The 24,675-nt window shown below is 53.2% G+C and overlaps 1 protein-coding gene across 1 annotated transcript in view; it reads left to right on the top strand.

The window, feature by feature from the left end:
• The first annotated feature begins 10,468 nt into the window (after positions 1-10,468).
• LOC138120837 (centrosome-associated protein CEP250-like) overlaps positions 10,469-24,675 on the top strand; it is a 118,521-nt gene continuing 104,314 nt past the window's right edge. The window contains exons 1-7 of the mRNA XM_069033855.1: positions 10,469-10,483; positions 11,370-11,417; positions 11,564-11,811; positions 12,268-12,421; positions 22,609-22,802; positions 24,098-24,225; positions 24,419-24,588. Coding sequence (XP_068889956.1) covers positions 10,469-10,483; positions 11,370-11,417; positions 11,564-11,811; positions 12,268-12,421; positions 22,609-22,802; positions 24,098-24,225; positions 24,419-24,588 — 957 coding nt within the window. The remainder of the gene's footprint in view (positions 10,484-11,369; positions 11,418-11,563; positions 11,812-12,267; positions 12,422-22,608; positions 22,803-24,097; positions 24,226-24,418; positions 24,589-24,675) is intronic.

Raw genomic sequence — 24,675 nt, 5'->3', positions numbered from 1 at the left:
CCCCTTGTCCTGGCATTCCAGGCCCACTCCCCGCTCTCCTGGAGCCCCTTTAGGCACTGGAAATGGCTCTAAGGTCTCCCCGGAGCCTTCTCTTCTCCAGGCTGAACACCCGCAGCTCTCCCAGCCCGGCTCGGAGCAGAGGGGCTCCAGCCCTTGGAGCATCTCTGCAGCCTCTCTGAACTCACTCCAGCAGCTCCACATCCTTCTGATGCTGGACCCCAGGGCTGGAGACAGCTCTGCAGGTGGGATCTCACCCAAGCAGGGCAGAGGGGCAGAATCCCCCTGTCCCCTGCTGCCCACGCTGTGAGGTCAGTCCAGGACATTGGGGGTTTCTGGGTGACAGTGCAAGGGGCTGGGGCACGTTGAGCTTTTTATGCACCAACACCCCCAAGTCCTTCTCCACAGGGCGACTCTCGATCCATTCTCCGCCCAGCCCGAGCCTGTGCTTGGGATTGCCCTGATCGCTCTGCCCCGCCCCTTTCTTCACCCGCCGGCCAATCAGCGCGCGGCTGCCCGCGGCAACAGAAGAAGCGCGGCAGCAGGGGCGGCTAACGCCAATCAGCGTGGCTCGGGAAGGGCTGAACCAATGGGAGCGCAGCGCGCCTCACGGCGACGACCAATCAGAGTGCGGTGGCCGTGAGGGACGGGCTGGGGCGGGGGGGGAATGGCGGCAAGAGAGGGAGAGGGGAGGAACATTGGGCGGCCTGGGGGGGGCCCGCCCGCCGTTTCGGAGGCTCCCAAGCGCTTCAGCTGCCGTCGCACGGTCCCCCCTCCGCACCGATTTGCTTGAGAAGGGAGGGGCGGCTCCTGCCGAAACCGCGCTCGGGGAAAACTCCCCACAGGGGTTGGCTGTGCGAGGGGAGGGCGTGGGTGTGCACCAGCCGTCCCCGCCTCAGCAAAACGTCCCCTCAGGGGTTGGCTGGGCGGAGTCACGACAGGACGGGACGCTTCAGAAGGACCCAGAAAAGACCCCAAACCCCTTCGGAATGTCAGGAAAACTAACCCCAAACCACCGGAGGTTTATGTCCAAAAAGGAGACAGAGAAATCCTGTTACTTTATTCACATAAAGGGAGCGATCATGGTCATTTCCTGTGGGGTCTCTCAAGTTGTTGGAGGATCCAGCCTTCTTTTTATCCTAATTTCCCGGCCACATTTCCCTCTGTCTTTCCCCGTTGGCTGAGGTACTTGAGAGGTACAGACTTCCCGAATTGCCTAGTAACATACCCCCTTCCAATGTGTACTCTCCCCTTCCCTCTCCCCCCCGCCCCCCTGTTTTCTTTTGCCTTGTGTTTCTGTTCTTTTTCTCTAAGTCCAGGGATTTAAGGCAGTCTTGAGTGAGTAACACTCCCTGTCAATTAGTGGAATTCCTATGGAATTTTTGGTTCCTCTTATTGAAGAAGGGGCAGTCAATAACTAACTCATGTAAGCACAAGTTAACTATTGGGAGACAGCAATGTTAGTTCAGACGGAAGATGTTCATTACAAAGCCTGAGAAGCCGAATTCACCCTAATCTTGTCAAGATAGAGGGGACAAGGATCATCTCAGAGATTGCTGAATCATCCCTCAAAGGACTACGCATGCCCAGGGAGAAAAGTGAAAAAGTTCACTGCGAGGATGACTACTGGCCTCCATCAGAAAGACCCCCGAGGAAGAGGAGAGGCCTTCCTCAGCGCGACCACCAGGACACACAGCGCATGCGTGGCCCATATGCTAATGACTTCCGAGAAATAATTTGTGTAACCACACCTGTCCCAAGGAATGTGATGAATATTCATAATTTAACCCTTAATACTGTGTTGTAGAGAGCACCAGGTGTGTGTGTTTGGAGGAGCGATCCCCACACACCCGGCGCGCCGAATAAAGCAAATACCCGCTTCTCTGACTCTGTCTCTGAAGTGTCTCCTGGCCCGGTTGCGGCACGATTCATTATTGCTTCTTTTACCTCTCAGTATGTGGCTTTATCTACAGCAGGCCCACAGTTTGTAAAGACAACTTCTCATTCTTGTCAGGAATTTAAACAAAACGGACGAAAATGGGAGTAAATTTGAATAAATATGAGTAATTTAGGATGATATTTATGTTGTATTTCAAAAGTGGAGGGTTAAAAGATCATTTGGGCATTAAAACACCTCAAAAAGACACAAAATGCCTCAACCACATTGGAAAGTTTTAATAAATGTAACTAAAATAGATCTAAATTGACTGAATTTGAATAAATTCAGGACATGGCATTATTTCTGGAATGTGGAGGATGAAAAGGCAATTTTGGTCCTAAAATGCCTCCAAAAAGCCCTGAAAAAGCACCCAGAAGCCTTAAGAGTCCCGAAGGAGAGCTCAGCTGCTCTCCAAAGGCCACAGGTTTCTGGGGGTTCTTATGGATTTGGGGGTGTCCCGGGGATCTCACCACAGGCCACCATGAGTCCCCAGTGCCGGTGGCTCTGGGGAAGGCGCATTCCCGGGGTTCCCGAACCCCCCCACACCCGAACCCTGCAGGGGGGGTCCAGTGGTGCCGATCCACATGGAACAGGTCGGTGCAGTTCACCCGGACACTGAACCTGCACAGGCGAGAGAGCGTGGCAGGGGTGGGGCAGGTGAGGGGCAGAGCAGGGCAGGGGCCAGGCAGGGGTGAGACAGGGTGGGAAGGATGAGGGGAAGGGTGCGGCAGGAATGAGCAAGGGGTGGGGCAGGGGTGGGGCAGGTGAGGGGCAGCCCAATAAGTGCCCCCAGAGACCCCGAGAGCTGTCGCAGGATCCCGTAACTCACCTCATGTCCCCCTGCTGAGGACCACCCAGAGACCTCCGGGACTCTGTACCCCCCATATCTTCCTCCCCAGCGCCCTCAGGACCTCCCAAGAGCCTCCCAGGACCCCCCCAGGATGCCCCGTACCTGTCAGTGGAAGGCTGCTGCCCCCCCTATCTCCCCACCAAAGACCCCCAGGACTCTGTACCCCCCATATCTTCCTCCCAGACCCCTCCAGAGCCCCCTTAAGACACCCCAGAACTTGGCAGATACCCCCCCAACCTGTCAGTGTAGGGCCCATACCCCCCAAGCCATCCCAGGGCCCCACAAAACTCCCCCCAGACCTCCCCCGGACCCTCTACCCGACCATATCTCCCTCCTAGACTCCCCAGGACTCTGTATCCCACATACTCCTCCCATATCTCCCCCTAGATCCCCTCCCAGCCCTTCCCAGTACCCTCCCCAGGCACCCCCCTATATGTGGCAGTAGAGGGCTGGTGCCCCCCCGTAGACGAGGAGGGTTTGGGAGGAGGGTGGAAGACCATGGAGTAGCTGGTGGGGGGGGAGGGGGGGGCTTCCCCCCCACCCCTAAACCCCAACCACTCCCACAGATTCCCTCCCCCCTCCAGCGGGAACTGGAGCAGCTCAGGAGAAAACGTCCTCGGGTGTGCAGCCTGGGGACAGGACCCCCAAATCAGGGGGAAACCCCATGTTATAAACAACCCAGATCCAATATGGAAATGAGTTATTAAAAATTTTATTGAGAACTATAAAATTCAGCAAAGCAAAAGGGATTGTGCTGGGAGCATGGCCAGGGGCCAGAGGCTCAATCACAAAATGGTGGTGCTACCTTTTATACCCCTGTGGCTGCATCAGCCTTATGCACACTGATGTACAGTTTTGCATAGTCTCACCCCACGTCACTCTTTTAGGAGCCGGCGCAGTTCTGTTGCTGTGCTCGTCGGGGTCCTCGTTGGATGGAATCCCACTCCTTTTGTGAAAAACGAGGTTCACTCTGCTGTTAGGATTTAAAAGTTTAATAAAGGACAATAGGGGACAAAGACAATAAAGCAAAAGTCACGGCGCTGGGTGCTTTGGCACTCAGCCAAGAGCGCACCTGCTATTGCGGAGACACCCTTTACACACCTGTCCTATTGCATCAGCCTAATGCATATTCATAATCAATCATGCATATTCAAACTTCCCCCCCAAACTAGTTTACATGTTCCAGGAACTGTTTAGCATGGCTCCTCCTTGGATCTGCCTTTTTAGAGCACGCGCATTTCCTGGCTGTGGTTTCAGTCAGTTTTTATTATCACCTCCAGGGTGGGCTTTGGTCGATGGTTTCTGCAGACGGCAGTTGCCAATAGCTGGCATGTCAGTAGCAGGGGTCTTCATCATCCGTTCATTGGATGTTATCCAACCAAGCAGACGGTTCAATTATCACAAGCATAACTGTATCAGCTATTTCACTGTTATGTCTAAGTTTAGTTAATGGCAGAAATAAAGGCATTAGTTATTGTTGCAAAACTGTATCTTTATAACAACGATACTTTAACATTAAATACTTTAACATTGTTATTTAAATACTTTAACATTATACATATAGCATCCATTTTAACATTTGCGGAAAGCCAATATTATAGTATGTATTTATCACACATTTATGGCTGTGTCTTCGAAGTTTGGCTCGCAACAGCGTGTCCCACTTACAGAACTGACATTACAGCACACAAACTCATGCAGCCCTTATAAAAAAACAACTTTACAACCAGACTATTTTAACAACATTAAACATTTTAACATATACCATTGTCTTAATATTTCCCAAGGAAAATATCATAATATTTAATATTATAACTCATAATGTAATTCATAACCCATAAACATATGGCAAAAGCCAACTCTCAATAAGTTGTTTGTAACACCCCACAAGAGTAGATGGGACCCCCAGATCCCCCAGACCTCCCAAGATGGGAGATCCCCAAGACCTGCCCACCCCCTCAGATGCAAGGAGAACATGTCCTGTGGGGGACCCCAAAATCAGGGGGCTTTAAAATTGGGGGACACCCCAAAATCATGCTGTAAGACCCCAATATCAGGGTGACACCCCTGCCAAAGAAGCTGGGACCCCCGAGCTCCCCCACATGGGAGGAGAATGTAACTGGGGGAGCATGAAATCAGAGGAAACCCCAAAATCAGGGGAACCCCCCGAACGCTAGATGGGACCCCAGAACACCAAGACTCCCACAGAGCCTCCCCCCCTCCACCCCCCCCCCCCCCCCCCCCCGGGTGGAAGGAGAACACGTCCTTGGATGTGTGGCCTGGGGGTGTCACCAAAACTGTGGGAAAAACAAAGCCCTCACACAACATTTTTAATGTTAGAGAGTCAAGGCATTACTTTATTCTGGCCAGGATATTGTTCTGGCCAGGATGTACCCCAGAAATCATCTCATCCACACATAGCCCAGGTGTGCAGAGAGAATCATTCCATGACACATGGCTTCTACTAGATTTTCCAGATCTTTTATACAGTCAAAAGTCATAGAAACAAATTGGGTCAGTGTTCATTGGTCCCAAGTGAGTGTAGTTCTTAGCAATTGCTCTCCTATGGAATCCAGATTTCTTCTCTTCTGATGTTAATTAGATCTTCATTCCTTGATTTTCTTATCAGTCTTTTCTGGAGGAGATGTCTCCAACTCTGCCAGAGGCAGAGTCTGGGGTAGATGTTCATAGATGGCCGCTGATGTTCTGTTGATGTTCCGTCGATGGCCTTCATCTCTTTGGGGCTACTCCCAGTCTGTTGAAATGCTAAGCCCATCTCAGGCCTCACCTAGAGAAACAATGCCCTGGAAAGAAGCTTCAGTTCCCTTCCCCGGGGCAAAGGTGAAGAAACCTGGCTAAAGTTATATAAAAAAAGTGGTTTTAAACTGGTTGGTTTTCCAACAGGGGGGGTCCCTTGGGCGTTTCTAGGGGCTAACAGGGGGGTTTGGGGTGGCTCTGGAGACATTCTGGGAGTCTGTGGGAGGTGAGATGGGAGTTTGGGGGGCTCTAATTAGCTTTTAATCCACCCTAGGCAAAGATATTAATATTCATAATCCTATAAAGTCTTTGTTCTTCTTCCCAAAGTTCAGGACTTCAGCATGACTTTGGCTGAGCAGCAGTCCGTGCCAATTAGTAAAGCTTACTAAAATAGATCATTTGATTTAGCTAATTGTAATGCTCATGGATCGTGTGTTTTACAGGGGGCACATACTAAGGGGGGACACGGATAGGTGGATCGGGAAGTCCCAAGTACCTTCCAAGTACCGCAGCCAACAGGGAAAGGGAAGGAGGAGAAAATGCGGCCAGGAAATGAGGAGAAAAGAAGGCTACTTGCTCCAACTAATTGGGAGAGACCCCGTTGGACACACACCTGACAGACTCTCTCCCTTTCTCCAAATCAAGACAATTTTACAGGACTCCTCTGTCTCCTTTGTGGACACGAACTTCTAGTGAGGTGAATTTTACCCACTGCGGGGTGGGGGGCACAGGAGCTCCTCTGCCTGGGGAGGGGGGAGTATAAAGCAGTATAAACCAGTCCAGACTGGGGCAGGTGGGGAAAATTCAGAGTCAGAAGGGGCCAGTGGCAGCGAGGCAGGGAGGGGCGGGAGTGATCGGCCGGGGAGGGGGAGAGGGGGAAGTTCCAGCCTCAGCCGGACCCCCCTCATTGACTGACAAGTGGGGAGCGGCTCCCGCCCAACCGGCGGGCGGGGAAAAGCGCCCTCAGTCATTGGCTGGGCGGGACAGGGGGCGGGGCGAGAGCTGTTCCCGCCTCAGCCCAACTCCCCTCAGTCATTGGCTGGGCGGGACAGGGGGCGGGGCGAGAGCTGTTCCCGCCTCAGCCCAACTCCCCTCAGTCATTGGCTGGGCGGGACAGGGGGCGGGGCGAGAGCTGTTCCCGCCTCAGCCCAACTCCCCTCAGTCATTGGCTGGGCGGGACAGGGGGCGGGGCGAGAGCTGTTCCCGCCTCAGCCCAACTCCCCTCAGTCATTGGCTGGGCGGGACAGGGGGCGGGGCGAGAGCTGTTCCCGCCTCAGCCCAACTCCCCTCAGTCATTGGCTGGGTGGGTACCGGAAATGACCCAACAAAGCCTCAAAACCTTTTCAAAACTTAACAAAACTGACAAAAATGGAATAAATTTGTATAAGTATAAAAAATTTAAGGCTATATTTGTTACATTTAAAGAATGGAGGGTTGAAAAGGCGGACTGTGCACAAAAACGTGGCAAAACCAAGAAAACCCCCAAAACCCCTTTAAGAATCCCTCGGGATTAAGTGAGATTAAGTGGAAGCATAATAAATATGAATAAAGAAGTTAAAGCTATACTTAACATATAATTAAAAAATGGGGCGGTGTGAAAGGGGCTTCGGGTGCTAAAATGCTTCAAGAAGGCATCAAAAAACCCCAAGTGTTATAAACGAGGTGGGAAACCTTTTGGCAGGCTAACTTGTTTATTAATTAGCAACTGAGAACGAGGATCCAAGATAAGCTCAGACCCTACACTACAAGCCAGAAAAATGAACAATGTGACACATCGAGTACTCCTTTGGACCACAAGTTTCCACCAGAGAACCTGGTACAGAGCACTTGGTCAGTTTTTATTGTCTCTGTCACCTCCAGGACTGGTGCGCTTTCAATCTCACTGATTGGCCACTTTCCGGTGTTCTGATTGCCTTTTAACATGGTGCATCCTTGACCAATCATTTCTAATTGGATCCATTCCATTGGTCAGCTCCTTTTCCAGTCAGGGTCTTGGGTACTGATATCGTCTCATGGGGTAATGGTTCTAAAAGGATCCTTCTATAAAGTCCATCAGGTTCCTGTTGTACCTGCCTCTAATGGTTATACCCATGCATTGCTTCCTGTAAACACGCGCACTTAACTCATTAGCTTATAACTATTTAAATTCATAGTACATTAATTAGGCACTTTATTTAACAATTCATCAACTAATTATCGATATATAGGTAACCAGCCCGGGAAAGCCAACCTGCTATAACACAAGCACCAAATTCCCCTCCTGCCGGGGCTGGCTGTCCAGCAGCTCAAGTAGGAGAGTCCTCCAGGAGCTCAGGGGAGCTGAGGCCCTCGTGCTGAGGCACAGCCCGTGGAGAAAGGGGTCAGTGGCCCGAATGCGTGCTTTGGGAATCAGAGCTGGGTTCCTAAATCCTGTCGGAACTCTCTCTCCCCGACCTGTGGTGGCTGAGGGTTGTATGAGGGAAGGGTTTGCCAGCCATGAACTGGACTTGTTGATCATCTGAGCTCCTTTCAGGGGCAGTGTGGGAGCCTGTTCCTTTCCCCTTCCCCAAGGGCAGAGTGTTGGTGAGGGCTGGAGTTGGAGGCTGTGTCTGCCCCCACAGCCGGTACCGTGGGGCTGCGGATGCTCCTGCCCACGTGGGCTTGTCTGAGCTGGGCTTTCTGCCTCTTTCAGGCGTCCTTGCTGCAGTCACAGGTGGCCTGAGACCAACAGCACTGGCAGAACTACACTGAGAGCTGTGCAAGGACCAGCCAGGAGCTCAGACCTTCACTGGGAGCTGTCCTGCTCCTTTGCAGCTGTGCTCAAGGAGCCCAAAGCTGCTGTTCTGGAAGCAGAGACTCAAAGCTGCATCGGTCTCTGAAGCTGAACTTGGCAGTGACATCCCTGGGCCGTCAGTCTCTGGAGAGAGTCTGGAGAGGCCCTGGAGAAGGCAGGTGCCGCTCTTCTCTTCCCCAGACGATTTGTACCCTGCCAGAAACCAATTCCTGTCAACTGGGGCACAAAAATTCTCCCTAGGACACAGATGAATGTTCTCAAAGATGAAGGAGTAAAATATCTACCAAAGCTTTTCCAAGCATTTGGTTCTGGAAGGTCTGTTCCTAGCGAGGTGTTCCGGTTTGGCCAAATTTAGAAATATATCCTCTGAGAGAAGGCACAACCACCCCTCCCCCACCAGGTTTGGGAAAAAATAAATTTTCCTTGAAGGAAAGTGAAGGAGATAAAACTATTTATTGAACAAACACACGGGAAAAGGAAAATAATGCTAAACAATAAAATCTCTCGCTGTGGAGAAAAAACCTGGGAAAGTGTTAGAGTCCTCCTATTGGTCTCCTCGGAGCTGGGGCTTGGCCCAAGGCCAGGCCCTCTGTGCTCGGTGGAAAGTCCTCCTGATGTGTTCTAATATTGTAGCAGTCCAGTGGAAAAGGGAGAAAGTCCGAAATTCCAGGGAAGGAAAAAAAAATTCACCTCTCTCTCCGGAGAAAAAGAAGCTGAACAACTGGCCAAAAGCTGACCGGGAAGCCGCAAGCCAGGTGCCTCCTCCCTCCCCTGCCGCAGCTGGAAAAAAACCCCCGCTATCTGTGTGTGACCTTGAACAAGCTGCAAACTGCTTTGAAAAAGTTGTGCTCAGTTTAGAGGCATAGAAATTAATTTCTGGGCATAGGCAGCGATATGGGCTACACATCATAAGGTCACCCCAAGACACGAGGAATCTTTGAAATAAGCAGCAAGACTTTTCTTCTGCCTAGAAGACCTAGTGATATGTTGCCAAACAGAGAGCAGAGAAAAAAATGCACTCGTGTCTGTCTCGGGATTCTGAATCTCTTTTATGAGCCTTAAACACTGCAACTCCTGGCATTTCTCTGTAGGAATTTGAAAAGACCCTGAAACACCATTTTTCCTCCTCATGTGGCTGTTCTAGATGCAGAGCTTTACTTTCCATGAATATTTGTAAGCACCAAGAACCTTTTGAGGCTTTTTCTTACACCTCCCCTTTGTCAGGGGAGACAGACAAATTCCTGTGACTCAGGAACTAAGCGCATCCCTAAAGAGCATGCAGGTCTCAGGAATGCTGAGCCTTAAAACTGATGCTGTCTGGGCCAGCAACTTTGAACTCATGTTATGAGCCAGGTCCCTGCCCAGCTGCCCAGCTGGGCTGTGGGGATGTGGGGGTGCTGGTGCAGGTGCCGGGCAGCAGTGAGCTGGGATGGGTGGAGAGCCAGGGGAGGGCCTCTCCAACAGCCCCTGGAATGTTGGGGTTTGCACCCTGGAAACCATCAACAGCCCATGGAATGTTGGGGTTTGGAGCCTGGCAACCATCAACAGCCCATGGAATGTTGGGGTTTGGAGCCTGGCAACCATCAACAGCCCATGGAATGTTGGGGTTTTCGCCCTGGCAACTGTCAACAGCTCCTGAACATTGGGGCTTTGACCTTGCAACTGCCAACAGCACTTTGATCTTGTGCTCTTGACCCTGCAAAGGCCAACGACCCTTGGATATTGGGGTTTGACCCTGCAAAGGCCAACGGCCTTTGGAGATTGGGGTTTAGACCCTGCGAAGACAAACAACCTTTGGAGATTGGGATTTGACCCTGCAAAGGCCAACGGCCTTTGGACATTGGGGTTTAGACCCTGCAAAGGCCAACGGCCTTTGGACATTGGGGTTTGACCCTGCAAAGGCCAACGGCCTTTGGACATTGGGGTTTAGACCCTGCAAAGGCCAACGGCCTTTGGACATTGGGGTTTAGACCCTGCAAAGGCCAACGGCCTTTGGACATTGGGGTTTGACCCTGCAAAGGCCAACGGCCTTTGGACATTGGGGTTTAGACCCTGCAAAGGCCAACGGCCTTTGGACATTGGGGTTTAGACCCTGCAAAGGCCAACGGCCTTTGGACACTGACATTTGGTCACTGCTCGTGCCAAGGGGCAGATGGAGACCCGGCGGGTGAGTGAGAGAGCTGCTGCCCTCTTTGTGCCAAGCCCAGCAGGGGCCTGGGTGGGCCTGGGCTGTGCCACTGGGAACAGTTCCCTTTGGGAATAGCAAGGGATTAACAGTTGGCTGTTCCAGAGCTAGCAGCAGCTTTGGTGCTGGCCATGGGGACAGGCCTGGGAGGGAATGGGGGGGCTCCTGGCCATCCCAGAGCACACCCACATCTCCTCCTCCATCCTTGTCCCACTGGAGGGTGTGGGCACAAACAAGGGAGCAGCTTTCACTGCCTTCCCCTCAGCCCAATTCACAGCGCAGCCTGAGCGCTTCCCAGAGACAAGAATGGGTTTCTCCCAGACATCTCCAAGATGATCCCCAGTGGTGCAGAGGAGGCCACGAGGATGATAGGAAGATGCTCCAAGGGCTGGAGCACCTGTGCCAAGGGAAAAGGATGCAAGAGTTGGGGTTGTCCAGCCTGGAGAAGGTTCCAGGGTGACCTTCCAATGCATGAAGGGGCTGGAAGAGAGCTGGAGAGAGACTTAAGCCAGGGGCCTGCAGGGAAAGGACAGGGTCTAATGGGATATTGGGAGGGAATTCTTCCCTGTGAGGCTGCTGAGGCCCTGGCACAGGTTGCCCAGAGAAGCTGTGGCTGCCCCTGGATCCCTGGCAGTGTTCAAGACCAGGTTGGATGGGGCTCTGGGCAATTCCCCTTGTGGTGTTCTAAGAAGTGATGAGACACCTTCCAGCATGTTTGTTTGTGCTGCTGTCAACCTACTGGGCTGAAAATATTCCCAAGGAGGGGAGGAAGGAGCTGAGCTGGAATTCCAGGCTGGGAAGCATTTAGAGGCGACTGCCTCAGGGGCAGCCATGCAGTCTGAGTGTGCTCTTCCCTGTGCTCTTCCAGGGAGCTCGAGGCCTTTCTCACCAGGGACGTTTCTCCAGAGCCCCTGAGGTGAGTAAACTGTGCTGAGCTGGCTCGGATTTGAAACTGGTCCTCCACAAATGGACACTGGTTCTTGTGGAATCAGAAGAGGCATCTCAGTGGTACTTTGGAATAGGAACAGAGTACCTGACTAACAGCTGGATGTGGGCTTTCAGGTGCTGTTAGACGGCAGTGACAGCATGGCCAGTTCCATCACCGGCGCTGACCGTTCCCAGCATGCAGCCTCCAGGAACAGCCTCTCAACTCCGACATCCACTGCTGCACAGCATCCCTTGGAATTGGTTTGGGAAGCCACAGAGAATTGTGGGCACTTACAGCGATGTTTTGAGAAAATGGAGGAGCGATGCAAGAGGCTCAGTAGCCACCGGGAGCACATAGACTCTGTGATGGAAGAAATCAGAAGGTGAGTGTTTCTTCCTCCTCCTCCTGCGTTCCAGAGGCAATCTGCGTCCAGGTCTGGGAGTTCAGAGGTGTTCTGGGCAAAGAACTCACCTGCCCTACCATGTGTAGGCCTCAGTGTGGCTCTTGAGCATCGTCCTGTCAGGGCTTTTCATGCTCTACTGTGACTCCCAAGGCTGCCTGGGAGATGCACAGCGATGTTGGAATAGAAGACTCCTTCCTCTCACCGTGCTGCTTCCCTGAATTCTGTTCTTTGAGAGCCCCTGTCCAGCCACTGCTTCTCACTGAAGGAAGGCAAAATCCTGCCTTCCTTTCCCTTTGCCTCTGGAGGATTTCCTTGGGAGGGAAAGAGCAAGGTCTTCCTTAGCCCACTGCCCCCAGCTCCATTGTGGAGGGCTGAAAATGGGATCGATGGCTCTTCAGGCCTCTTCCTTCTTCTGACTGAGCCTTGTCTCTGCAGTGACTGTGAAAACCTTGAGAAGTCCAAGGAAAAGCTGCAGCAATGCACTGGAATCCCGGAGCCAGGAGCCTTGAGTCTGCACCAGAAGAACAGCAAGCAGCTGAAGGAAGCGTCAGCCCAGGCGGAAAAGGCGGAGCAGCAGCACAGGATGGAGGTTGGTTTTGGAAATGAGGCTGGTTTTCCGTTGAAAACTTGTCTTGCCCCTTCTTGTACAGTGGAGGACTTGGCTGCACTTGAGGGAGAAGACCCATCACTGCAGAGGGAGCTGGAAGTCAACAGGCAGGCACTGGAGGAATTGCAGCTTCAGAGGGAGCTGCTGGAGCAAGAGGGGCATGATGTTACCGTGGCTCTGGACACCTTATTCCTAGGCAGCACCTGTGGGAGTGGGAGTTATGCCAGCCAGATCGGGCCAGATGCTGTTTCTGGCAGTAGAAGAGAGGGACACTGCTGTGCACACCTGGCTCAAGATGGCACACGCATTTATTAGCCAGGCATATGCATGTTCATCAGCAAAGGGTTACATGCTTCTGCAAAATTTGTTCCTTTGGGCAGCCCCAGAGCCTCTAAAAGAGGGAACGGAGCTGGGGAAGGGTCTGGAGCACAGGTGTGACAAGGAGTGGCTGAGGGAGCTGGGGGGGCTGAGCCTGGAGAAAAGGAGGCTCAGGGGGCACCTTCTCGCTCTCTCCAACTCTCTGTGACAGGAAGGTGCAGCCAGGTGAGGGTTGGTCTTTGCTCCCAGGGAACAAGGGACAGGACAAGAGGAAACAGCCCCAAGTGTGCCGGGGGAGGTTTGGATTGGGTGTTACAGGAGAGCTGTGAGAGAAGGGTTTGTTTCTGATGGTCTCTGTCAGACAGTCTCAGTTCTGGAGTATGTGGTAGGTTTGGCAAATACCCAGCAGAGGTTTTGCTTTTGAAGAGAAAAGCTCAAAACCACAGTGTAGTCTTCAGGCTTGAATACCAGCAAGGGCCATGAGACACCTTCTTTGTGTAAGACAAGTAAATGGTATTGTTGGTGTGAACTGCTGCACAAAGAGAGTCTGCTTTGGCCACATCAGCCAGACTGCCATCAGTCACTAAAGGACTGCTCACCACAAGAGCCGTTTCCCTGCCAGGCATGCCCTCGTTGCAGAGAGCTGCTTTGCACACTGGAGGAGGGGACACTTTGATGTGGGTTTTGTCCGAGAAGGAGAAACCCTGTGAATTTTCACTTGCTTCAGCAAGCAAAATTGCTTTCCTCAACCATCCTGAAAATGTCCAGCACTGGAATAGATCCTGATAGACATTTTGTTGGTAAGGGAGTTTACAAGGAGAATTGGTGTGATTTTTTGCAAGGCTGGAGCTGTGGGAGATGGCAGGCTATGGGGCTGTGTGGAGCATGCCCTCCATGTCTTCTACATTGAATTTGGGGAGGTGAAAGGTGAACAGGGCTATCTTTGGGCCCAGGAATGAGCCCTCTCACAGGAAGCCCGGCAGAAACATCAGCTTTCCGTTGGGATTTTTGTGCTGCTCTTGTGCTCTGTTTTCCTAAGATTTACCTCGGAGGATCTTCACTGTTCTCTTAAGGGTCCTCTTTTGGTGTGTACTGGTCGGTGTCCATAGCCAAACTGAGTTTGTAGGACTTTTCTTTTGTGGGCACAGGGAGGGCGCAGCGGGAACGCTGACAAGAGACAAATCTTTTTAAAGACTCGCCTGGAGTATTTCTGAACAGCAACCCAGAGATGTCTCCTGGGCTGTGTTCTAAGTCACTTCCTGGGAAGCTGTGTCCCCCCCAGGGCAGACAGTGGCCCAGGGGAGCAGCAGCCGAGTGCTCTGAGAGCGCGTGAGCCCATCAGTCTTTGCCTCTTGCCACACAGAGTTTGCAGGGGAAGTGTCAAGCCCTCTGCTCTTTCCTTCTGTGCAGGTCCTGCTGGAAAAGCAGAAGGAGAAGAATTCTTTATCAGAGACACTGCTCCAAACTCGGGGACAGCTAAGCCAAGCCTGCCAGCAGGTGCAGCAGCTCAGGCAGGAGGTGAAAGAGCAGCAAGAGAAGGGGCAGGTAAGTCTGAGCAGGCAGGGAACAGAGTGCAGGGCAGTGGCAAGGGCACAAAAGGCAGGTGCTGGGAGTCAGGAGGCAAGGGCTGCTTCAGGCCCTGGCAGCACAGAGCCTGGCAAGCTCCAGAGCTCAGGCCCGGGAAGCAAGGCTTACAATGGAAGCAGAGCTGGGTAGAGAAGCCAAAAGAAGTCGCTGAAGGAATGGGATTTTGAGAGAGCAAGTGGGAAAAGCTGAGCCTGAGGGCAGGTCGCAGGAAGTTGCTCTGCATTTTGTTGCCAGACCATCCAGGCAAAGCTGCAAGCTGAGCTGCAGGAAGCTCGGGGGGAGATCCAGGCAGCGCAGAAGAGGCACAAGGAAGAACTACGAGGCATCAAAGAGGAAATGAATCTCCTCCTTGAGCAGAGGGAGGCTCTACAAAAGCAGGTGAGTGAAAGAGCAGTGGCACCGCAGCATCCAGCAGGGGGTCTGTGCCCTTCTTGCTTTTCCATGGCAGAGCAGCAGCTGCTGGGGTGGTCCCTGGGGCTGCCTCGTGCTCTGGGCTCCTTGGCAGCTGCTCTGAAGGACCCTCGGTGCTCTGCTGAATCTCAGCTGCTGCCCAGCTGCTCAGCTGGGCTAGTCCTCTGGGCTGTTGGCCAGCAACCATCAGCACGGATTCCTGCTGGCCTCTTCTTGCTGGCCTTGGTGTGGGAGGTGCTTTTTCAGGTGCCCTTGGTGGGCCACGTAGAGATTGAAACAAGTTGTCCGTATGCATTGTGAATCTGGTGCTCTGAGGACAGGGAGAAATGGAAAGTTGGCCTTTGCCTTTTCTCACAGCCTCTGCTGTGGCTGACAGTGACAGGCTGTGGCTGTAGCCTCTGACTGCTTTGTTCTGTTTGACTGGAGGTGGGAGAGTTGACATCTCAGCTGGCAGCCTCCAGAGAGTCCCAGGCAACGATTGTTCAGAGAGCCCGGCAAGATGTGAGGGAGGCCCAGAAGCAGTCAAGGCAGAAGCTGTTGCAGGTTGAGCAGCTCCAGAAGATGCTGGAGGAGGCAGAACATCAGAACAAGGAGCTGCAAGTGCACCTGAAGAACTTGGAGATGGAAAGGAGTCAATGGGAAGAAGTGGCACGCCAAAATTCGGGACTTTGGGCTTCCTTGAACACCCTAGAGAAGGAAAAAGCCAGGTAAATGAAAGCCTGTGGGACTCTGCCTTGTGGGAATGGATTCCCTCTTTGCCATCTTTGCACCTGCCAGGGGCTCTGGCAGCATTTCCTACGTGGCAGAGTTCTGAACTCTCCGTGCAGACGCGTCTGGTTGTCTGGATGTTGTGTTTCATTTTCTTTTCTTTCAAGCCTTCAGTTAGAGTTTTTCTGAAGACAAAGGCTTTTGGAGTAGCTCTTTCCCTCTAGGGGTGTGTTCTGTTGTGAGGTGGGTGTGCTAACACTGCCCAAGCTGCAGTGTAAGGAGCTGGACACATCCAGCAGCTCCGCCTTGGGTCCTGTAACTTGAAGCCTTTGGGATCTGGAGCAGCCTGGCATCCTGATGCCTTTGCTTGGCAGAACCATCTCAAGGCCCTGATTGCTGACCTAGGCCAGATTCCCCTCAAAGGCACCCAAGAACCAAGAATGTCTCTGTTGCATCGTTCCTCAGAAAATGCCCCCAGGTGCCTGGGGGGGCTCAAGCAGGGTCCCTGCCAGCCTCCAGAGTCACAGGCAATACTGACTGTGCAAAGAATGCAAGAGACAAGACCAAGGTTAGCGGGGCCCCTCCAGCTGACCAAGTCCTGCCGGTCTTCAGTGCCACAGGATTCTTCTTTCGAGAAGAAGACAAAGAAAGGGCAGGGCCCTCTTGCTTGCCTGCAGGTTTCTGCATCTTCCATCAGGTTGTGCTCCAAGGCTCTGTTGCCACTTCTGCTATCGGCCTTTGTTTCTCCAGCTGGAAGTAGGATGGGTGCTGGTAAATCTTAGGGAACTTCCCCGAGATCCTCTGGCTGTAGGGTGCTGCTCCTCCTACCTGGACATACAAGATGGGGCAAGGAAATGTCTCTTCCATGTTGACCAAACCTTTCCCCCTTGGAGCCTGGGTAGTCAGAAGAAAACTCTTCCTCTCCCCTAATCTCTTCATGGCAAGACTTTGTTAGGTCTATATTCACATTCCCATCTCAAGAAGAAGGTAGGACATGTAGGCAGGAACTCCTCATTCTTTCATGAATAAAAGCAGAGTGGGCACATGCTGGGCTGTGACTGCAGGGGGAACAAACAAACAGCCACGTTGTTTAGACAAACCTCATCAGACAGAGCAGTTTTCCCCGAGGTGGTGCGAGTCCTAAGAGTTCCTAAAATGTGATACCGTGTAGTAATGAGTTGCATGCTTCCCTTTTAGGCTGCTTCTGTCTCTGGAGGAAAAGAACCTGTGCCTCAGAACACTGGAAGAAAAGAACCAGGCACTGAACAATCAGGTGTCTCAATTTCGTTCTGCTCTTCGCGAGGCCGAGCAGCTCTGTGCAAACCGCACAGGACAAGTGCTGAAGCTCAACGCCCAGGTAATCTGTGCCCTGGCGTCCTCTTCTCCAGGGACACACATCATCACCTTTGGCTTGGAGGCCCCAACTGCTTTCCCCTCCCAGCAGCATCCACTGCTGCCGTGTTCTGCCCCGGGGTGCTGCTGCACCCACAGGCCAAGGCTGGATCTGGTGTCTGCTGCCGATGTTTTCCTCCGTTCTCTCCCAGGTCCCAGCAGGAAATGTGGGAGGAGAAGCAGCAGCAGACTCCTTTGGAGCTTCTCCATCCCTCTGTTAGCAGTGTTGTCCCAGATGGAGTTGGTGCCTGTGCTGGGCACCGAGCAATGTGGGCACACAGACGTGGCTATGGCAGGCTGGGGAGGGCACTTCCAGCGCAGCCAGTTCAGCCGGTGTTCAGAGCTGCAGCCTCAAGGATGCCCATTGGCTCCCTTTCCCTATTTTCAGGACACTTGTTTCCATTGGAATCCTTGGCTCTGTGCCTTCTGTTTTGGGCATGTTTTTTTGCCTGAAGTCATTTCTCCTTTGTTACTTGCTCTACTGCCTGCTCTGCTGCCTCAGGAGCAGCCCTGTCCCTGAGGCTCTGTGCATCCATCTTCCAGATGCGGGCCCTGCAGAAGGCAGTGCTGGAGATGGAGGCTACCCAGGCAACTCGAGAGAAGCAGCTGCTGCAGGAGCTGGAGGAGTCCCGAGCAGGAGAACGGAGCTTGAGGGACTCTGTGCAGGTGCTGGAGGCTGAGGTGTCTGAGCTGCGTAGGAAGCTCCAGAGCTCTGAGAACAGAGCAGAGGCCTTGGCCACGAAGTGTCAGCAGGCCAGTGGTGCTCACCAGGAAACTCAATCCCAGCTGGACAAACTGCTCCTGGTTCTCCACCACGTGATCAGGGATAGCAGAGACTTGGTCACCTGGAGCTCAGGCAAGTGTGGGAGGCTGGGAGAGCAGGTGGAGCGAGGGGGTGGTTCCTGGTCATCCTGGTATGACACACTCACCCTGTCAGTTCAGGCTGACTCAGGCCTTGGGAAGTCTTGTCTCCCTGCAGAGACACAAGTCCATGTTTGTTTGTAGAGAAGTGATTAGAGTCAGAAGGGAGAAGGGCCCAAGTCCTGTCAAGCCACAGGGCCCATGCAGTTGTCTTTGGGGCAGTGCTGACATTAGTGGTCATCAAAATAACGTCAGCCTGTGACACACATCCTGCTGCAAGGCGAGCTCTAGGACAATGACAAAGGCACCTCCTCCTAGGTAGAAAGAGGCCTTGTTTGTTGGAGACTGTTGGATTAAATCTTGAAACAGAATGTCTTCTCTTTTCAGAAAAGGGTCATGTCTTGGGCCTAAGTGCTTCTCAGGATGGGGATGTCCCCGCAGAGCTCACAGTGGACAGAGTGTCAGCAGCTCTGCAAGACCTGCAGCAGCACCTGGAGCATTCCCAGAAAGATCTGGTAATATGCACCCAGAAATCCTGTCCTGCTGCTGGGCTGCTGGACAAGCAGAGTGCCAAGGCCAGGATGGGTGGAAGTTCTTGTAGGGGGGTTGTCTCACTAGCATGGGGAGGAAGGAGGATCACGATCACATCTACCAGTACGGTCCAGCTGCCCTCTCCCACCTGGGCTATTTCTGCTTTAGTGTTTGTAGCCCTTTGTCTCCTGCCAGCAGTGGCACTGACAGGTGATTCTGTTCCTCTTGCCTCTTCCAGAATGATGCAAGGAAGAAGATACAGGCCTTGGAGCTGGAGCTGGGCATGGGGCAGGCTGAGAGGGACAATCTCAGAGCCAGCAATCAGGAGCTGCTGAAACAGTTGGAAGAAATTCAAGCAGGTACAGCTTCACCTCTCCCACCCGCTGCCCCATCCTGTCCCAGCAGGGATCTCTGATGCCACACAGAGGAAAAGGGCAGTGCCCAGAGATGGCAGAGGGGAAGAACAACCAGCAGGAGATTTCTCCATCCAGTGCCAGTGAAAGCTTTTTCTCGAGAAAGATGCCGTGGCTGGCAGTGCCATCTGGCTGTGCTATGGCTGATCCCGTGCACAGGTGGTGCCTTTCAGGTGCTGTGTCTGTGCTGAGGAGCTGTAGCTGGATGCCTCAGCTCGATTCCCCCCAACTCCAGGCCCTGACAGAGCCCCCAGGCTATTGGCCTCTCTGGAGCAGGGCTGCACAGGCATCCCCGCTCCTTTGTCTCTCTTGGACTGCTCACTCTGCACAAGCCCAAGAGGAAAGACACTTTCCTATTCCTCTGAACCTTGCCCCTTGGATTCCTGCTTTTTTCTCCTTCATTTCTGTCAGCTTTGGAAGCCCTTGCGGCCTTAGGGGCTGGCAAACACAGGCAGGCCAAGAAGACAGTGCTGTTGTCCCTGCAGGATGCACATCAGTTTGCCTTTGCTTTGCTGTTCTCATTCTCCTCCTTCCTGCTGCAGCGATGTGGAGGGCAGAACACCAGAAGACCTCTCGAGAAACTGCCCTGGAGAAAGAGGCCATTGCCCTGAAGGAAGAGGGTGTGACTCTTTGTCAGGAGGTGGCATCTCTGCAGAGGAAACTGGAGAGCCTGGAGAAGGAAAGGAAGGATGTGCTGGTGAGAACGGCAGATGCCATGAAGGGCCATTTCCTAGCTATGTTTGGCCCTTGTGTTAATAGTTCTAAGGAGCACCTCTTTCCAGCTGAGCTTTTCAAACTGCATTCTTCTGAATAAGGAGGAAAAGATGTCGTAGTCATGCCAAAGCCAGTTAGTGCTGAGGCTGCTGGTTTTCCTCCATGCTGGAGTTTTGTGCCCTCTAGTTCTCAATGTCCACACTGTCTCTATGGACATTGCATGGTCTGGGCAATTCCTCGTGTCCAAACCCACGTCCAGATTTCAAATACCTGGACCTGGAACGAGAGGTGAAAAGGCCAAGTTTGCTGTTAATAGAAAGGTGTTTGGCCTTGGCCATCAGAGAGCAGCCAGTGGGGAGAAAAGAGAGAAAAGCAAAGTGCTGATGCAGATAAGGACGTGTGCCTGCAAGGGGAGAACTCGTCCTGAGTGGCAGCAGAGAATGACAGACTGATGTGGCCATTGCTGCTCCAAGAGAGGGCAGTGGGGCTCTCGGGGATGGTGCCATGGAAACTCTACACAGGAGAGCTCAAAAACCACTCCTGTCACCCCAGCTGCAGGGAATGAAATGTTGGGGGTGTTTGCTCTTCCCTTTCTCCCTGCTGGAGAGCACATCCTCATGGCACCGCCTAAATCCTGCTTAGCGTGGACTTGGAATCCTGGCTGCAGTTCTGGCAGCTGCTCCCCAAAGGAACACTCGAGTGGAGCTGCAAGAGGTCGGGGAAGGGCAGAAAGGGAGCTGGGATGGGCTGAGTGAGCTGGGAAAGACTCATCGTCAAGGGCGGTCCCAGCAAAGGTCTGAGGCATCCCGAGAGGCAGAGAGAGAGGGGCAGCCTTTGCCTGCCTGTGGCAGGAGTCCCGATCTGGTATGAAAAGCAAACCGAGAGAGGGAATGAGTGACCTCCCTGTTTTGGCAGCGTGAACGGGAATTGTACGAGGAGCAGATGAGAGATCTGAAAAAGAAGAATGAAATGAAAACACCGGAGATGCGAAGTGTCAAGGAAAACACCCAACAACTGGAAGTGGAGAGGGAAGCCAAGCAGGAACAGTTGGAGCATGGGGCTGCTGCTTTGAAGGAATGGCAAGAGACCGCTCAAGTCCTGAGTGTTGCACTGACCAAGAGTGAAATTTCCAAAGGGGCTCTGAAGAAAGACTTGGACATCTTGAAGGAAAGGCTTTGTCTCCAGGTAGGCACTGGCACTGATCTTCAGTCCACTGCAACGTCTCTCAAAGATTCCAATGAAGTTTCCCATGAAGAGGTGGGATTCTAAATCCCTGTCAGTCTAGGCCTGCTTGGGCAAAGCAGCCCGGGCTGCAGCAGGCAGCCTTGTGTGTCTGCCTGGCTCCAGCCAGAGACCATTGGCTGCCAGATTGTTTGCTGGCACGCCTGGAACGACTGAGGCAGCTCTGGAGCTGTTATTCAAATCAGCTCCAGGCCAAAAGCTGGGCATGGGGAATTGCTTCTCCCGTGCCCAGGCAAGGGGAGGCAACATGTGTGGGTTGGATTTGGTGTGGAAAGGAATGGAGCAGGTGAGCAGAGTGATGGACTGAAGTGAGCAGAGTTCTGTAGCGAGGGCTGAAGAGCAGCTGCACTGCTGGAGCTTCGAGGACGCTTCCCGAGATGGAGATTTCTGAGGGACAGCTCTTGTGGTGTTTGAAATAAGGGAATCATCTCCTCTCTGAACACCCAGCAGGCTGTTGGAGCAGAGGGCAAGCGGCTGTCTGAGCACTCCAGGAGGGGTGTGGAATGTGTGCGGGACCAGGTTGCAGCAGCAGCAAAAGACAAGCCAGAGAAGCGTGAGCTCAGGAGAACTTTTGAGGTAAAGTGGGCTTTCACTGCCTCTGCAGAGCCTCAGGCTCCTCTGGATCATGACTCGTGTGCCCAGGCAGTGCTTTGGAGTCCTCTGCTTGTTTCCTTGCCTCTCCCTGTCCCTGCTGTGGGCACACCCCTTTGTTTGTTCTCTCTGTTGTGGCAGCCCATGGCTTTCACAAAGGCACCTTCACTCCGCTGCCTCCCTCCCTGGCCCCGTGTCCCCGGACACACACTGGCCTCTCCTGCACAGCCCCCAGCGAGAGCTCTTTGCCCCCAGTGCTGTCTGGTGCAATTGAGGGTCTGTGAGCAGAGATCTCCTTGCCTTGATGTCCAGAGGTCCTTTTGCCCCATGTTTGCTGACAGGTTTCTGTGACCCTTTCTCCCATCCAACCTGCAGGTGGAACCTGAAGGGAGGAGTGTCCAGAGAATCTTTGGGAAAGTTTACCTCTCGGATATCATTAGAGTGGATGCTCCCCCGTCTGCCCAGCACAGCAGGTCGACTTCTGGACAGGTGAGAACATCATCTTCCTTGGTGGGAGGAACACAGCCCTTGGCAAGGCACATGTCCCTCAGAAAGCAGAGTAGCAGCTGTGAGCTGAGCTTTTTTCCCCACGCCAGGCAAGCCCTGAGCGCTGCTCCCAGGGCTGGCAGCTCCTCTGCTCCAGAGCAGACAGAGGGCACCGTGCTGGAGCTGCTGTGGCTGCACCCGCTTCAGAGCCAGCAGGAGGTGGGAGCAGCTGGCTCTCTGCTGCCAGCCAGCCCAGCAGCCACAAGCCCGTGGTGTCAGGAAAGAAGAGTTGGAGGAGTTTCATGGCCTCAGCAGTGCTTGAAGGCTCATTCTCCCCGTGGGCTTCGTTGCCCACATTGTGCTCTGCTCCCATGTGGAATGCTCTGAAGTTTGGGAGAAGGAGAGTTTGCTCCCTGTCCCTGGGCTGGCTGTGCAGGAGCTTGCTGTTCAGATCAGCTCCAGGCCAAAAGCCGGGCATGGGGATCTGCTTCTCCCTTGCCCAGGCAAGGGGAGGCAACACGTGGGGGTGAGCAGTGATGGACTGAAGTGAGCAGAGTTCTGTAGCGAGGGCTGAACAGCAGCTGCACTGCTGGTGCTTAGAGTCAAGTGTATTGGCAGTTGTGGAAGATGCAGTATTTTTGGGTGACAACACAGAATTTGGGGCAGGGATGTTTGTTGGGAAGGAGCAATCTGGTGCCAGGCAAGCCAGCAGGGCCTGACACAGCACTTCCAAGGTAACAGTGCCAGAGGCTTTTGGCAGCCCAGGGTATCGGAGCTGCAGAGGGCAGATGCTGTGAAACTTTGAGCCCAGAGCACAGGAGCTCCCTGTCCTCTGGCTGCCTGCGAGGTGGCACTGGCTGGCTCTGCACAGGGCTCCTGAGGAAGGGCTCGAGCTGTACCTTGTCCTGCTTCCAGGTTTCCCAGGAGCAAGAGTCATTGAGCAGGGCTCTGGAGCAGCTGCACCAGGAGCCCTCTGGCCAAGGGCACGCACTGGCCCAGGTGTGCAGAGAGAAGGAGCTGCTGGGCCGGGAGAAGGCTGCCCTTGAGGGCCGACTGGCAGCCATGGAGCGTCACCAACAAGACCTTTCCAAGCAGCTGGCAGAGACCAGGTAAAGGCAGGGAGGAGACCCTTTCCGGATGCTTTTACCTTGCATGGACAGAAAATGGAAGTCTCAAGAAAAAGAAATATGCCACAATGTGAAGGTTATTTTTCTGACATCTAAAGCCAGCAAAGCTGTTGTGAGCCTTGGGCTCCTGTTTGTGCCGCCAAGCACACTCGTGTGGGAAGTCAAAAGCAAGCCACCCGGCCCTGAATTGAGTAGTACTTAAACCATGCAGCTGTTGAGTGAAACCTCAAGTTTCTCTTGGGTTTAGTTCCTTGTTCTGGGCATTGAACATCCCTCTTTCCTTCCTAAGTAGCTTGACACAATCCTGATCTTCAGAACTGAAGCTTCATCTTCAGAACTCCAGGCTCTGACCTTGGGATGTTGGCAGTAGCATGCTGCCATTCAGGGGGAAGCCAGAGGCTCCTGCTGAAAATGCTGAGGGCCTTCTGCTTCCAAGCACACTCTTGAGAAGTGTGAGGCAGGACCTAGAGCTGCTTAGAGAGCAGCAGGGAAACCTCTTTGGAATTGTTGACAGCCCCTGGGGATTCTTGCTGTGTTGATGGGCACCCACCTGTCAAACCTGCCAAGGTCCTTTTGGATGGTCCCTCTCACTCTCCAAAGAAGGACAAGACTTGGGCTACTGCCTGCTTAGCTGGCAACACTAAAAGAAAGGTGGCAAGTCTATTCCTTGACCGTGCAGGAGCTTAAACTGCAGTCTCTGCATTCAGGTAGTTGTTGTTCAGACAACATGGTGTTCTGAATTTTTACAAGTGCTGCCATGACCATGAGATTTTACTGTATCATGCAAAGTAGTTCTGAAGTCTCTTAAATACAGAGTGTCTGGAAAATTATGTACCTTTATGTCCATGATGAAGAGAGTTAACAAGTCAGGAGTGAGCCAGGACGAGAGTCTGTTCTGTCCCCCTGCAGAGCAGCTTGGAAGTGCTGATGAGAGAAGGGCTGTGAGCAGAGGCTGGGCTTTTGCTCCTCGGCCCAGCCTGTGTGGGCACAGCTAGCCAGGGTCATAGGTCAGGAAGAGCAGCTGAAGGTTCGGCTGTTGAGGTCATGTTGGGCTGGGCTGTCTGTGCTGTGCCAGGCCATAAGGAAGGCCTGGGCACTCCCTCAGAGGGCCCTGCTTTGCTACTGAAATGGCACAAATGGGCCTTCTCTGTACAAGTTTCCATGCGACCCGTTTTGCATTCTCAGGCCTGGGCATCTTGAGCCACGTTGTCCTGGAATAACTGCCCGGGAGTGTCAGGAGCGAGCAGCTCATGTCTCTCCGTATTTGCAACCTGTAGGTCAGCGAAGGAGAGCCTGGAATCCAGCCTGTTTGCTGCTCAGCAGCAGATATCCCAGCTGGAGATCACCAGCAACCATCTGGAGGCTCAAGTGCTCACAGTCACACAGGCCAAGGAGGCGCTACAAGGTGAGAACCTCGTGTGCTTTGTTTGTGGTGCCGCCCCACCTAGATAGAGAAGCTGCTGTAAAGCCTCCTCTGTCTGCAGGGCTTCTGAGGAGCGGTGGCGCTGGAGGCAGGGCCCTCCTACGCTGACACTGAAAGGGCCTGAGTCAGTAAAGGCAGTAAAGACTCTGAATCTTGCTGTTGGTCGTGTTTGCAGGAGAAGTGAAGTGCCTCCAACGTGAGCTGGAAGCAGAGAGAGCTCTCAGGAAGCAGGAGCAGGAAGACACAGCACAACAGCTCTTGCAGGCAGAGCAGCAGTGTCACGAAAGCCTCAGGCTTCAGGGAACTGCTCAGCAGGTGGAAATAAACAAGCTCCTGCAAGACCTGGTAGGTGACAATACGCTTCTGAATTGTCCAAGCCGGCCCTGGGGGCTGGTTTAGCACCAGCAGAGCCTGAGGGTGTGAAAGGGCAGC

This window comes from Aphelocoma coerulescens, chromosome 20 (genome assembly GCF_041296385.1).
Source record: "Aphelocoma coerulescens isolate FSJ_1873_10779 chromosome 20, UR_Acoe_1.0, whole genome shotgun sequence".
Taxonomy (NCBI): domain Eukaryota; kingdom Metazoa; phylum Chordata; class Aves; order Passeriformes; family Corvidae; genus Aphelocoma; species Aphelocoma coerulescens.
Note: the sequence above shows the minus strand (reverse complement) of the source record. Positions and strands in the feature narration are given on the sequence as shown.